General features: G+C 46.0%; 1 protein-coding gene across 8 annotated transcripts in view; it reads left to right on the top strand.

Annotated features, from left to right (window-relative positions):
* The first annotated feature begins 3,395 nt into the window (after positions 1–3,395).
* LOC149355699 (uncharacterized) overlaps positions 3,396–15,750 on the top strand; it is an 85,485-nt gene continuing 73,130 nt past the window's right edge. For 3 of the 8 annotated variants that reach the window (XM_089577681.1, XM_089577679.1, XM_089577675.1), the window contains exons 1-2: positions 3,402–3,571; positions 4,671–4,833. In XM_089577681.1, coding sequence (XP_089433807.1) covers positions 4,820–4,833 — 14 coding nt within the window. In that variant the 5' untranslated portion in view covers positions 3,402–3,571; positions 4,671–4,819. Of the gene's footprint in view, positions 3,572–4,670; positions 4,834–15,750 lie in introns of all 8 variants that reach the window. The other 5 variants (XM_089577677.1, XM_089577676.1, XM_089577682.1 and 2 more) reach the window with 3 other exon arrangements.

Raw genomic sequence — 15,750 nt, 5'->3', positions numbered from 1 at the left:
CGTGAACGGATGTCATTTATGCAACATCTGGCGGTATATTCCAGGCCGTGCTGTGTGTATAAAAAAATTACCGAAAGGCCTAAACTTATCTTCCTTCAATTTATATACTTTTAAAGGGTTGTCCTTTCTTTGGGATGTATAAGAAGGTAGTTCCATGTACGAGGTCTGTTAGAAAAGTATCCGACTTTATTTTTTTTTTTGTGAACACCTGATGGATATGAAACACGCGCGCTTACAGCAGCCGACCGTGAACCCTCGTGCGCATGCACGAATTTTTTCCCGCCTGCCGATAGCGTTAGTCGCTGGGAAGCAGCATTTGAGTGAGGGAGTGCGCAGTGCTCTCGTCGGTTTTTTGTTGCAAGGAAAATGGCGGAGCGAGAGGAGCAGCGCTACTACCTCAAATTTTGCCAGAAACTTGGCGATAGCCAAGTGGAAATTATTCGAAATGTTCAGACGGCTTTCGGTGATGATGCTATGAGCAGCACACAGATTAAGCTGTGGTGCAACTGGTTTAAAGACGGTCGCACACGCGTGGAGAGAGAGCCACGCTCCGGTCGGCCACCAACATGCCGAAATGACCAGGTAATTGCCGAAGTGAACGCTGTGGTGATGCGGGACTGTTTTGTGACTATCCGAGAAATTGCGGAAGAGGTGGACATCAGCAATTTTTCTGCACATTCCATTATCACCTAAGATTTGGCCATGGAGAGAGTTGCGGCGAAATTCGTGTCGAAGCTGCTGACGGTGGAGAAAAAGCAGCTTCGTGTTGAAGTCTCACAGGAGATGCTGGATTCCACAAACAGTTACCCTGACTTCACCGACGCTGTAATCACTAGTGGCGAGTCTTGGGTGTACGGGCACGACCCGGAAACCAAATTCCAATCGTCACAAAGGACGCATTCCACGTCACCAAGACCAAAGAAGGCACGACAAGTGCGCAGCAATGTCAAAGAGATGCTGACTGCTTTTTTGACTCCCTCTGTGTGGCACACCACGAGTACGCACCCCACAGGGTCAACGAATGACTAAACAGTACTACAGGGATTTCCTCCATCGCCTACGTGGTGCTGTGCGGCGCAAGAGACCAGAATTGAGGTCAACAAGAAATTGGCGCATCCCTCGCGGCATGGCTCCTGCACATTCCTCGCATTTGATTCAGATTTTTCTGGCGAAAAGCCAGGCTCCTGTAGTTCAACAGGCTCCTTACTCTCCTGATATGTCCCCCTACGACTTCTGGCTGTTTCCTAAAATCAAGAGGTCATTGAAAGGAGCGCGATTTCAGAAAAGAAAGGACATTATGGCTGCAACGACAGCGGATACTTCTAACAACGGCAGCACCGCTGGGAGATGCATATGGAGCCCGAAGGAGACTACTTTGAAGGTTATTAGGTTTCTAACGCTCCAGTTATGCCAGTTTTTCTTCTGCGGCCAAAGGTCGGATACTTTTCTAACAGACCTCGTATTTCTCGCGACTAATGCCAGCCAGGAATTGATATATGCTACTGAAAACTTTAATCGCAGATTTCTTGTGCGAGTCTTCATGTCCGGCCCCTGGAGAGTATGTTTAATCGCCGTCATACTGAGCTTTCTGTAGTAATTTACAGAGACAAAACTGGCAGCCCTGCTCTATTTTTTTCAAGTTTGTTAAATAAATAAGAGGTGTAAGAGCCCCAGCATAGTAGAGCAGACATTTGGGCTAGTTGGTGTGAATTCATTGTGGAACAACAGCGCAAACTTAGAGAACACAGAACAAGAGGGGAGACACTACTGGGGCTTCTGCTCTTGTAGTGTTTCTACTCTAGTTCTGTGTTCTCTTAGTTTGCGCTCTTGTTCCACCATGAATACTCAACGGAGGCATTCGTACCATTAGGTAGGGAACTGAGACCCAGCACTGAAGCTCCTTATTCGTTAAGTTATTTATGTGGCATCGCAAATTTCAAGTGAGAAAAAAAACATCTAAATATATCAATTACTCAGCTGAAACTCAAGTAGCCTCACGGACAAGATTCTTGTGTTCTTGGTAGGAGAGCTTCCTTGTAAAGGTGACGTGCATACATTTGCTTACAATTAATGACATCTGCCAACGGACAGATTACGTTGCCACCTTATCCAAAATTTTCTGTAAGGCTTCATAGACACTATGGTTGTCACTGACGCTGTGCCTACAAGCAGGGATAAATGTACCGTCTTTTAAGAGCTAAAGCTGTAACTCTGTTAAGTATAGCGCACTACCTTAACGCCCCCGATAGGGCTTGACTGTTTCGCACATTCCTCATTTGGTACGAATATTTACAACATTTTTTCCCCATTTTTCTTTCGGTCAGAGCTATCTGGTTTGGTCATGTGGCGAGTACTAGTAAAAAATTCTCGATTCTTATTCGATTTCGTTCTACTAGTATTCGATTAGATTTTTAGGAACACTATTCGTATTCGATTCGACAGCTGCCCTAGATTATTCGTATTCGATTCAGTTCTGAAAAAGTGCTATTCGCAAACCTCTAACAAAATGTAGTGCGCGTAGGAACTACTCTCGCAATGCGCACAAAAGGATGCGATTTCATGAGCGCCAATTCTCTGCCTTGTGTTTAGCGGCTCTTTAGCCGTATGGCGTCTATTTCGGGACAATCGGCGACACGCGCACAGAACTTCCCGTAAACGAGAGTATGTGTAAAATCTAAAGCAACCTGAGAATCCGTGGAAATGCTGCAACTCTCTTTTTACACTAATAGGCAGTGAAGTTTGCATTAAGTCGATACCTGTTGCTGATAGAGCCCGCTACAGTGGCTGAATGGCTTCGACGATCGGCTGCTGAGTACAAATGCACTAGATCGAATCCCAGCCTCGGTGGCCGTTTGTCGATAGAGGCGAAGTGAAGGAAACTCCGTGCGTTGTTCGATGTCAGCGCGAGATAGCAAATCCGAGGTGGTGGAAAACAACCGGGTTTCTGTGATCGCGAAGGCGCAGCTTCTAGGATAAACACGTAATACCATACCATACTATACCATACCATAACACAGCGCAGAGCTCAGTCTTCAAAAGCAATAAAACTGGGAGCAACCCACAATGCTTTTAACATGATGCCGAGGCAGCTGCCCGCTTATTCTTGGGCGCCGGACACATTGCAGACGCGCTAGTCTTGGAAGAGGGCTGGCCAGATTTCCGTGCGACCGGAAACGTTCTCACGCGCACGAAGTCCTTCTGCGTAGGTGGTCAGACTGTTACACGAGCCCCAAGAACTACCGCTGTCGGGATATGCGTTGGTTCCGAGCGCCGCAAACAATGGGAAAGGAGAGGAATACGAAAAAAACACGTTCATTGCCGGCGTGCAGAAGGTCACATGTTCACGCCTGGAGACAACTGTCACCAGAGGGAAGAGAACGTCAGTCTGTCGCAGTCGCGCCTGAAAGCCAGACGCGCTGGACAGCGAGACAAATTATTCCGATCACATCTACGCCTCACGAAGTTCGTACACGCTGGTCTTCAAGCCTGGGCCTGGAACCTCAGAAAGCCCGACAGTAGGTACACGCAGGAACTTGTTCAGCTCTGGATTGCACCTGTATTTGCTGACTGGGTAAGCTAATGATGTAGCGCATTGCATACTTCTGCGTTCAGCGCAGCAAGGTGCAGGGGTGGCTAACACTACGCTCATTTTAAACAACTAGCGGTCACTAACTTTACTGCTGCTGCTCCTGCAACGCTACTCTTTTTAGAGATTTGTTGAGAGCTAAGCAGCAGTTCCAGCAACGAAGTGGGAAAAAGGCAAGGGGATTTTCGATTGCTAGGCGCGCGTTTTATTTTGGGAAAACGCTCGCTTCATGATAGCGGAAATTCTAGATGAGCCTGTTTTTTCCTTAGCGTATTGCTTGAATTGCTTCTTTACTTGGATCTCCATCTTTGGTGTTATGAAGAGGCTATGCATGTTTTTCTAAGCAGGAGTAGGTAAAGAAATGCTCGCTGTGCTAATACAAAAGGAGGGCGCATGAAATAGCGCCTATGCAGAGAGCTTCTAGTTTGGCTGCATTGCGGAGTTTATTTAAGAGACTTTAAGGTTCGTTCCAGTATAATATGGTATGGTATATTGCCACATGCTATAGTATGGTGTGACACGGCATGGCATGGTATGGAATGGCGTGGTATGTAGGGTTTAACTTCTCAGTGCTGGGCGTGGGTTATGAGAGACGAAGTAGTGGGTAGGTCCGGTTTAGTTTTCAAGCCCTGCGGTTATTTACCATGCACTTATATCAAGCCTCATATGGGTGCGTTTGAATTTCGTCTCCATTAAAATGCGACTCCGGTTGAATCTCGCGATCTTGGGCTCAGCAGCCGCTCTCCATAGCCACTAAGTCACTGCAGCAGGTTTAGTGTTTGTCTAGAACCATGCAGCGCTTTCTGGTCAGGATTAGAAGGTAAAACTGGAGGAAATAGTACATGGACATAAGTATTGATGTTTGTGTAAATAAATGTTTCGTTGAGATGGATTATTTTATAGACATTAGTGCAGTACAAACAAAAGCGAATAACTTTTATAACTGTGTTTATTTTAAAAAAAAAGAGCAAGTTTTCACTGTATGCGTCTTTAGCATCATCACAGGCCTTGTTAACAATGCGATATCTCTGGACTGGCCGAGCGCCTTTCCGAGTTTTTACAATGACAACCTCATACCGCTTAGGCTACCAATCAAGGCCCTGTGCTATCCTCCTTTCCTGCTCTCCCCCGTCGGCCAGCCTTCGCTACTACTCAACGGTTTAGGGGAGAGTAGTCCCTTGGCGGCGCCCTACGACCGAACACGGAGGAACTGAAGCAGACCCAAACAGCCGCATGCAGGTTCAGAGGTCAGTGCTGTCATCCTACCCTGGAGTCACTACAGCCACTCGTACCCTATCACTCCTGTAGTCACCTGACCTGGCGAAAGCCGCGTCGCGGCAACTAACTGGACTGAGGCGTCGGAAAGGCTCCCATTGCGAAGCGAACGATGCGGATAGCATTGAAGAAATAGACGAGGTGCTGAACTGGTCATCACTAACATCTGATTGGAAGAACGCATTCATCACGCCCCGCGACAGGATGGCCCCGCATGACCGCTGGCTCCGCATGGGTTGTGACGTGCGCGAGGCGGTTGTACGGTACCTCGCGCATGCCTTCGTAAACATAATAAAGCGTTCGGCCAGCATCTAGAGCAGAGGGAATATTTCCTTACTGAAATGACTTTTCAGCTTCAGTTGACGCTTTCTTGAGCTCTTGTTGAATGAACTGGAAACCAACGTGAACAAAAGGTATGTTGAGCCTACTCAACATCTGCTAAACAAAATTTTAAGGCTAAAGCCTTTAATGTCTCATCGTTGTAAGCACCAGTTGTCGACAGAAATGTCACGCTTCTCAGTTGGTCGAAACGGTCGTGACGCCACAGTGCGCGAATTTCAAACGGGGCCAATTGTACTTTGGCTGTTACCCAGGCAACCAATTGAAGGGATCGTATAGTGATGCTCCAAGTAAGTGGGACTGAGCTTAGTTAATTGCTTGATTACTCAATTAGCCTAATTAACTTTTCCAGTCAGGCCATATAAATAAATAAAACCGAGTAAGAAATCGGTCGAGCTCGGGAATCGAACCCCGGTCTTCGGAGTGTGATACGAGCACGCTATCCACTCCGCCATGCCAGCTCGATGGTTTGGGGAGAACTAAGGTGCGTCTAGTGAATACGGTGTCTTCGCTCACTCCCATCCTCCTCCCTTCCCTTCCGGCGAGGTTTAGGTGTCCACCGAGATATGAGAGACAGATACATTTCCTTTCCTCAAAAACCAATTTACCGACGAGCGAGGCGTAGAACCGAATGGGCGATGGCGTTCTATGGACTCGTGGAAGCGTTGCAAGACGCTGTCGCGTTCCACTCTTATAGGCGAAGCTTAACATCTTAATCACACATCGGTGACCGCACTTTAGGTAAAAAAGTGCCTCCCTGAATTTTGACGGGTGTCCACCGAGATGTGTGAGACAGTTACTGCGTAATTTCCTTTCCTCAAATACAATTTTCATTTTCTTCATTTCAGGCCATCTTTGTCTTTCTTCTTCAACTCCCACTTCCTCCCTTCCTCTATGGTGCGGTTCAGGTGTCCACCGAGATGACGGATAATCACTGCGCCATTTCCTTTCCTCAAAAAGCGTTCAAAGGGCAAGGCATCGCGCCGAACGGGTGGTGGCGTTCCGTGGACTCCCTGGCAGCGCTACAACACGCTGTCGTGTTCCACTCCTAAAGGTGAAGCTTAAGCTTCATTAATTAGCAGTTACTTAGTATTCAGGCACAAATCAGTAATTAACCATTAATTATTGATTTGTAGTCACTTAGTAATTAGTACTCATTTACATGTGACGCCACCAGTGCCACAGAAGCAGTCAAAGTGGTGCGGAAAACGCTTTCGCCTCTACGCACTTTAGACAAAGTGCCCCCTGAATTTTTGGTTGGTTGTACTCAACGTTGTCGATATTGGAGAATTTAAGTTCATTTTCACCTTTAAATGCTTTTGCACAGTGCACAAATCGTGAATTTAGTCCCATAGGTGCATCAGTTGAAATGTGGAGATGAACTCCTTTTTGAGAGTATTCGATAGAACAAGTACTCCGCTATATTCTTTATTCCGATATATTAAGGGTACGATCTCACATAAGTGAAGATACCCCTTACAAAAATGGACATGCAATCTTTGTTGAGTTCTCATGGGGTTCTTATGGACTCACCAGGATGTCGACAGAAACTCCGATTTTGTAGAGAGGCCTCTATTCAAAACACACGAAACGTTTGATGCGGTTTTACATCAGAAATTTAGTCCATACAAACTCGTCAAAGATACTGATGTATTTTCACCACATAAATTCATACAATATATATTCCTCAGCTGCTTTTGATGTGATTTCACAATAGAAATTCAGTCTACACGAAGACATCAAAGTTCTTGATGTACTTTCATTACAGAATTTCATTAAATACGAATTGCCCAAATATTCTTGATGTGGCTTCAATACAGACATTCCAACTACATAATCTCATCGAAATTAGTGATGCTGTTTCACCCCAGAAATTCATTCAATACAAATTGCTCAAACGTTGTTGATGTAGGATCACTGCAGAAATCTAGACCGCAATAAGTCTTCAAAGTTCTTGATGTAGCTCCACATTACACGGCTGCCAGATGGCTTTGGCGTGACTTATTTTCTATACATTTTTCGAGTTAACTTATTGCGTCGCTGATGCTACATTCCGTCTCACCGATACAAAAGTGGCCGCGTGACGTCGAAATTTTATTTAGTGCACCAACGCTACACCAAACTTCTTTTGGCGCTCAATTTCTCCGATGATACTTTAGTGCGAGGCACTACTTCACGAGCTATGTAACCGGCTCAACAAGTTTGCTTGAAGCTTGACCTTGACAGTGATCGACCTGGCCCATGCATGCAGAAATGAAATGAACACAAATAAATATTTTTTGCCGACACTTGTTGTTGAACCCGCGGTGGTGGTGGTAGATTCGTGAGCTTTGCTGGCCATTGCACGAGCGTGCTAAAGGCATGCTTTCGCACGTATACTCGATTTATAATCGTGCGTTAAATACTTTCATTCACTCGTTTGCTCCCCTCCACCTAGTTTATACGAGACCAAAACGAAACCTGACGCCCGCTTCGCTCGTAGCCTTTTCCAAGCTTTGTGGAACTTATCGCACGTACTGGACGAACGCTGTTTTCTTTCTGACAGTTTGGTCAAATATTTTGCGCTTGTTTTTTTGGATCGTGCATTTGGCTAGTAAGCTTGCGGAATACGATAGGTTCAACAAAATAGGTATCCTGCCGCGCTTAGTCTCTTTACCTGTTCGTGGAAGCGGGTTTTGGTTAGGCACACATAACCTCTGCAAGGCGGCTTTTAATTATGCATGCTTTTGCGATCACGCTCTTGACAATTCTTCGATTATGCACCTTAAAGCGCAGAATCAAGGATCTTCAGGGACGGCGAGTATACACTCAATACACATGCACTGTAGTCAGGAATTACGAATTTGAATTTAAAACTGTGAGATTGAGTGGCAAGGTCTTTAGTCAAATGTAAATCATTAAGTCCGCTATATACAGAACACATTTAAATAAAAAAAATAAAAATAGGACACAACACGAATGTTACTGAAGAAAAAGCAACATTAATGTATTAATAAATTCACAGGAGTCAAAAGACGTCCATGTCTTTCATTGAATCAAATGCATGCTGACATCAGTCATTCGGTTAAAGTTTCCGTGAAAGCAAGAACATTTCAAATACATCTTATTCCACATTACAAAAGACACGCGGTAGAGTGAGAACGGTTTATTGTAGTCCAGCTACCCTCGTTGTCGCTCCGAAATGACACATGTACTTGTGAAACGGAACGAAGAGCAAAAATGGGGTGTTTATGCGGTCCGTGCCATAGACGCCGATGCTGGTATGAAGCTTTTAACAAAGGAAAGCGCCATAGAATGACTGCGCGGCACAACTGTCATGGTGCAATGGGAAGCCGGCCAGACACCAGCGCCGACAACGCTTCTGGATTTCGGTAAGTGTCATCATTTACTTTTCGGTCACATTTATGAACACCAGGACTCTGTCATAATTTGGTGCGTCGTATGAAATGCAGGCATGGTGTGCGCGATCGACCGCCATAGGACGAGGCTCGTTCATCAATCTGAAGTAGGCGCCGTCCCGGACAACACTCCCGAGAGTGGAACAGAGCCGCCACTGAAGAGGCAAAAAGTATGTGTGGTCATCCCCAACATTCTCTTCACCTTTGGTAATCTGTAACGCTGTAACACATCGTGTGGTGCCTGCCTCGGGAAGAACCTAAATTCAATGTCGAGAGAAGTACACAAACTTTTTTTTCGGGAATGGTAAGCAATGTGGACTTACGATGAACAAAAAATTGTTAGACTGGATTACGGCTGGAGCGAGTAAATCGCAATAAGTGGAGGTTAAGGAACCGCGGAGACCCCCTTTGATTAGAGATATCATCACGATCATCAGCCGGACTATACTCACTGCAGGGCGAAAGCCTCTCTCATATTCCTCCAATTAACCCGGTCCTTTGCTCTTTTTCCTCTTAAATAAGGAAAGTATGTATTAGGGCATTTTACTTCTCTCTCAAAGAAATAAATTTAAAGAATGTAAGTAATTGATAATCTGCAAAATTTCATTGTATGCAGAGGGTTTTCCATTTTGGCTCTCTGTTAGCCGAAGATTATAAGCGATAAAATGAAAGCACGCGAAATGTTACAACCTGCAGCATATCGTGCTGTATTTTGGAAAAAGGTTTCAGTGATAACCGGAACATCAGAAAATCTCTACTGTGGAGCATACAATACGAAGACAACTAAGTCTCCTTTCATTCTGGAAGGCTCGGAACAGTCGCCACGGAAGGATCCATATCGATCCACAAAAAGACGCACAATTCCTTTTAGGAAGTTTAAATGCGTTGAGAAAAAAGGTTTCAAGGGAAAAATAGGACACTAAAACAACGTTTTGTCCTTCTGAGCTAAATTAAAATGTCATCACTTTGGTGCCGTGATTATTGCGTGCAGTGAAATGCACTGTGACCAAATTCAGAATACTTAATTATTTCTTGAGGAACGTACGTCTCCGTTTCGAGCAATGCATATTCTCATACCCTCGCCGGACGAAGACTGTAGATGCGGAGGTTCCAGGGATATTTCTACTAATGCTCTTATGAAGATGGGTCGATGCAGGTACTTAATATCCTATGCAGTCAGAGTCCGATGCAAGGACCTGATCCCTTTGCCGAAAAGTTCGTGCATGCCTTGTGTTTCTTTTTCTTTTGCGGGCGAGGTGGCCACGGCGCCGGTTGCTGTCAGGCGTGTCGCAGTACGGCGGCGGTGACTTTGAACCCCCCCCCCTTTCCTCCCTCCTTCGTGGATGGAGGGTCAAGGCAGGCCACTGCGCCCCTTCCTAGTATTATCGCCGGGTGGCGAGCGCTTGGACGTTGTGGAGACGGGAAGCGGTCGCCCAGGCTAGGTGGCTTTGCCCAGGCACCCTTCCCGACCTTCGCAAACAAGTTAGCCGCGCTCCTCGTTAGGACCGTAGCTTTCTCCCAGTTTACCTCTCTGTTTCTTCCTGCTTCTTTTCCCCCCTTTTTAACATCTGCAAATCGTTGGCGCGCTGTGCTTTGAGTTTTTGTTTGTTTGTTTACCACGCCAACGCGGCGGCGGGAAAACCGCGAGCCGGGGAGTTGGCTTGGAGATTTCGGTGCGTGTGGACGTGTGTGAGGTCATCTAGGAAAGTGGTCGGCAAGCGAGCCTAGGCAGGTGTCTGACGCGTTTAGCGCGGCGACGCCGACCCCGAAGACGCGTGGCCCAAGCCGCCCGTATCCGCAACACCCCATCAGCCCCGCGCGCAGCCCGACGTTCCCTGCGACCGGACCTGCCACCCCGCAGCTAAGCTACCATTTCTCCCGACTCGCTTGTAGTCTTTTTCATATTCCTGTCGCTCTTTCTTGTCCTAACCTTTTGTGCATTATTACTTTGATCTTGTAACTTTGTTGTGTGACTCTCACTCTGATGTTTTCCTCGTCCTGTTAATAGTTGTTAGCGTCCTCAATGTGTGTTTGTTATTCGTGTCGCGCCTGTGTATTACCGCTTTTTTGCTGGGTTTGTTTTGTTTTTTCCTTTGAGCATATACTTTCTGCATTTGCGAATGAACGCTTAGTTGCGAGTCAGCGCTTGTGGTGTTCTCTCCTTTGTCCCTGTTCTGTGTGCGCTGGAAATCTTCCAACATGCTGTACCAACTCGCTCGAATGTTAGTTTTACTTTGTTATGTACCCTTTTGGTTGTGGTTCTTTGCCCGAGTAAAGGGGTTTCTAACGAAACTTGTCTACGCCTCATGCCTCCGGTCAACGGCTAATCAGACGTGGCTCCTATCGCCGGTCAGCAGTCGAACCTCATCTTTTGCACGCGGGTTGGAGAAGTTTGTCGCCCTTCCCCCTCCGAACCCCCAGAGAGTGCAGTGGTGGGCAGGTTGGCCCGATTAATTATAATTTCGGTGCCAACCATCTATGGAGCCACCCACAATATCGTGAAAACCTTGAAACTAAATTCAGAGATGTGCATGCTACAACTGCTCTAAACTTTGTTTTTCTTTTATTTTTTAGGCTACTGATGGCCCAAGTTCTCAGGAGTGGTGGTGCAGCAGATAAGATCAAGCCTTCCGTCGATGGTACCGCAAGAAATAAAACGACAATGCCATGAACAGTTGTTTTTAACGATTTATGCTACCGTTTTAAAATAAATGAATACCCAAATGCTATACCTGATCAGTGTACTTATTGCCTGCGGCATTCTATATTTTGTTGCTCATATGAGTGCATTCACGGAGTATTTTACTGTTTATTAAAGATACAGATTAGCAGAAGTTCCACCGTTTTGCGCTTCTAGCTCGATAAAATCAAACTGCGACAATGTTTCTAAAATTATTCCTCTCATCGCTAATCTGATCGAAAAATCAGACATTACATCCACATCACCAAATCTGACATCAGATCCACATAAAAAATTGGACATCACATCCACATCACAAAATCAAGCATCACATCCACACCATGAAATCAAGCATCACATCCCCATCAGGAAATCAGACATCACATCCACATCATGAAATCAGACATCACGCGTACATCAGACAATCGGCGGCAAATTTTCTTGAAACATTCCACAAAATATCATCACAAGTCCTCAGCATAAAGCCATCACAGCATGCATCATGTCCTCATCACACATTTATTCAACACGTGCACATAAGACAATCGGCGGCGAATTTTCTGGAGGGCGTCGACAAGGACCCCACACAAACATCATCACGAACACAACAGAAAGTCTGGTTTGTTTGATGCGATTGAGCAATAAAGATTCTGCAGAAGCACCATCAATTTTTTTTTTGTAAGGGACGCGAAAATTGCATCTGCTTTGATAGTTATACTGTGGAAAATGACAATGCTCTGTGCTAACACGTGATCTCATCCGACTGTTCATAATGAGCGACTTTGTGAAATACCGAGAATGTCTTGTTTCTTGCATATGTAGTTGTCGGTTTTCGAAATCTTGTGGAAGCGCCACACATGAATATTTTGCTTGCTAACTGTTATTCATATATCGTAATGCCAAGCCTTGAATAATTTAATTTTAGTAAAAATAAGACTGCGCGAATACGACAAGTACAAAAGGCAAAGCAACGACTACAACATCACACGTGCGCAGTCGGAGTCGCAGCCGTACTCGCCCAGTCTTACTTTCCCTCAAAATGAACCAACTAGCTTGCAAGAACACTCTACTGCAGCTTTCATTCCGATTTGGGCTCTTCTTTCGGAGGCTCCGTGAGCAGCGAAATGCGAGAAGTTGGCTGATGATTATGATTATTATGATGCGGAAAACAGTGCCTTCTATGGTCGCCAGGGAAATCAAGAAGAGCACGCATGCTCTGCTTGTATGATTTCGCTCAGCATCTTCTCCATCAGCTGCTTACACAATAGCAAGTGAACAAAGCCAGCAGGCTGTTGACCACGGTCATGGCGATTTCAACAAAAGTTTTGTTGAACGTAGTCAACAGTACAATTTTTGAGTAAGTTTGGTCGAATTTATGTTGCATCGTGCCTCAGGGCAGTCGTGTCTAAGCCTAACTGAATTAAATCAGTTTCACAGGCGACGTGTAAGCAGAACATTATCGCATTGTACAGTCGGGGACAAAAGTCTCCGGACCACGTCTTCCTCAAACGAAGCTTATAGCTCTACTATCAGACAACGGCTGGAGTCCGCACTTGTGGAGATGAAAGAACAAAAATTTAGCTTTTACCTCCACAACTGTGGTCTCCAGCCGCCGACCAACAGCAAAGCTATCGGCTTTGTTAGAGGAGCACGTGGTCCGGAGACTTTTGTCCCCGACTGTACATATTAAGAATACCTGCAGCACCGGTTAAGACTCTTGTAAGCCGTTCAAACTTTTTTCTTCCGCACAAAAAAAGTGCCAATGATGCAATACGCTCTTTCAGGCATACCTACTTCGGAGGAATCCTATGTACGCTCATAAAATAGGCGCTAAATTAGCGCTTTATTTCTGTTATTTATGAATGAATCAAGTCTTTGACTAACAGAACGCCGCATGTGAACTTTATTACTTATACTACAGATAAAATAAATAAACAGTCATAGTAATATTTGACACAACTCTGGTGACCGGCAGAATGATCGGCAGATCCGGACACCCCTGTGTACGAGTATATAAATGTGAAGCTGAGATAGCGCCTTAAAAAAGTTATAAACTCTTAGCCGGTTCATGTTAGAGCCTCATGTGCAATGATATTTACGCACTTGATCTGATAGTTATATAGGCGAGAGAGTATGTATTTCTATATGTATTTTGTTAACACACTTGTGTTTGTACGTATGTGTGGAGCACTACCTGACTGCGGATATGAGCGTCACGTTAACGAGAAATTGCAGCAATAAATGTGAATATACAGCCGAAAATGGCACCAGTAGCTGGTCCATTTAGCGCCATGCGAATGTATTCGTGATTTTTTTTTACCACAGCTGATATTCAGAATAATGTGTTGAATCACCCCAGTTATTTCAACGCAAATTAAACATAAAAGCAATGCAGAAATTATGTTGAGAATGCTCAACTCTAGCAGGGTGGCCACTTCCCCATTGAAATTCTACGCTGCATCAACATTCGACCAACGCAAGCTCTTCCTGGTCTTAATATGAATTCAAGGTTGCGTGTTGATTCCGCACAGAACTCCAACACGACCTCAAAGGCCGTTTTTGTAAGGGTTGTGACAGTCAGAATTACGCTGCATTCATCGTGTTTAGCGCTGGTAATTGTTGGTGGAAGCTAGCAAGCACAGGAACGCAGAGGTGAGGGTGACGGCCTGATCGTCTCGCTACAACAAAGCCACTGGGCTCGCAAACGGGACGACAGTGATGTACGGGCCAGCGAGATCAGCAACTGCCACACCTGTGACAGCGTTTTGTTGCGCCAGGGGGAAGGAGATGCCTTTTCCCCAACTCTGTCAGGGATACTTACGCAGATTGGTTTCGCCAGAGACAGGAGTAGTACTTGGAGCTCTCCGTGCATGGTCGAATCGGTCCAACAAGTTGGAGTGGCCGAAGCCGAGCGCCAGTGCTGGGAACCTGAAGACAGGAGACATCGATATTGCGTCCTCCTCCTTTTTGACGGGGGTCGCAGGTGCACTCATCATCGAAACTAGATTAGTCCCCTCCACCCCTTATAAAATACAGCCTCTTGAACATTATTGCTTACGAAACGAATACCTTTTCAAGTTTTTGAACGTTGTTCTAACAATTGGCGCGAAGTTCGAATAAAACTTCACGTAGGTGTCTTGTAAGACCGTTTCAAGAACAGGGCTCACTCCGACACCGCACAGCAGGTTACTGCGATCGGTCAGCGCGAGAAGGTCGATTCAGCGCTGCGACGCGGTTAATTCATGTGTTGCCGTGCACGATGCTAATACACGGCCGCGAATATTGGGAGATGCGGCAGGGCTCAGGCAGGTTTAGAAAACCTTGCCTTGATGCACTCGGAATTCATGGCTGATGCGTGGTCTGGACCCCCTCATCTACTGGTGCGGCTCTAGTTTATTCGCTGCCGTCACCAATAGCAAACTTTTAGGCACACGTATTTACACCAGTTAAAAGTTGAGAATGTGATAGCTTAAAGTCTGAAGTCCGCTTCGTCTGCTTCCCGTTCTCCGTGACTGCGGCTCTCCGCATACGGCGAGCCTGTGCAGGCGCGCGACGCTCTGTCTTCAGCGGTATACTTCCGTGGTCGCTCTCTCCGCTTGCGGGGAATTTCCACTGCGGTAGACTCACGTGGCGTGAATTCTGGCTCCATTCCAGGCTGATGCACGGAGCTGCCTAGACACGTCTGCACGCCACCAAACGTAGCTGCCAAGTTCCATCTCACCCGGAAACCCGGCCATATATCATGTATTCTGAAGACGTCAGACACAACGGCGGCCAATCAGCGATCAGCCACGTCACCTGCCACCTGCCAGTGCACCTACCAACTCGGCTATTTTACGCGGCCTAGTGACGTCACACACCCCGCCAATCTATCAACGCTCGGCCATGTCACCTGACCCTAGGATGTCTTCACTGTCTCGACCAATCAGCGAATTTTATATCTTACCACGCAGTGCAATTCCCTGGTCAGGTTTGAATGCTGTGGCAACAAAATGTACTTTTTTTTCGCAGGGCACGTACAGCTCCTGTCAAAACTATAGAGCCCAAAGGTTTTGCTCCTAAGGTGTTTAGCGGGGCTCCCTGGCACATCTAGCAGTCCAAAGCTTGGGATGACTGAGGGCGCGAAGCCATGCCTCTTTCGAGAGGTTACGGCCGCTGCGGATGCAGAACGAGGCATACAGCTGGCCTCACAGGCAAACCCCTTGGACCGTATACTTTGACGAAAGGGGGGGGGGGGGGGGGGGGCGGAGTGTACATATCCAGAATTTTTAGTGCGAAAATACTGCTAAAAAGTGAAAAATTGATCCTGATTATTTTTGTATATATAAACGTTTCTGCCTGAAGAAATGCGAAAAATTTTTTGGGGCTTCTTGATTTTGTAGAAAAAAATCGCGAACACCGTGCAAACATTGATGCGTTGGATCCAAGAAGGGCACTTTTAAGGGAAATAATGAAACAACAAGGAGTAAGAA

Source organism: Amblyomma mixtum, chromosome 3, assembly GCF_055824585.1.
Source record: "Amblyomma mixtum isolate Tamu chromosome 3, ASM5582458v1, whole genome shotgun sequence".
Lineage (NCBI taxonomy): Eukaryota > Metazoa > Arthropoda > Arachnida > Ixodida > Ixodidae > Amblyomma > Amblyomma mixtum.
Note: the sequence above shows the minus strand (reverse complement) of the source record. Positions and strands in the feature narration are given on the sequence as shown.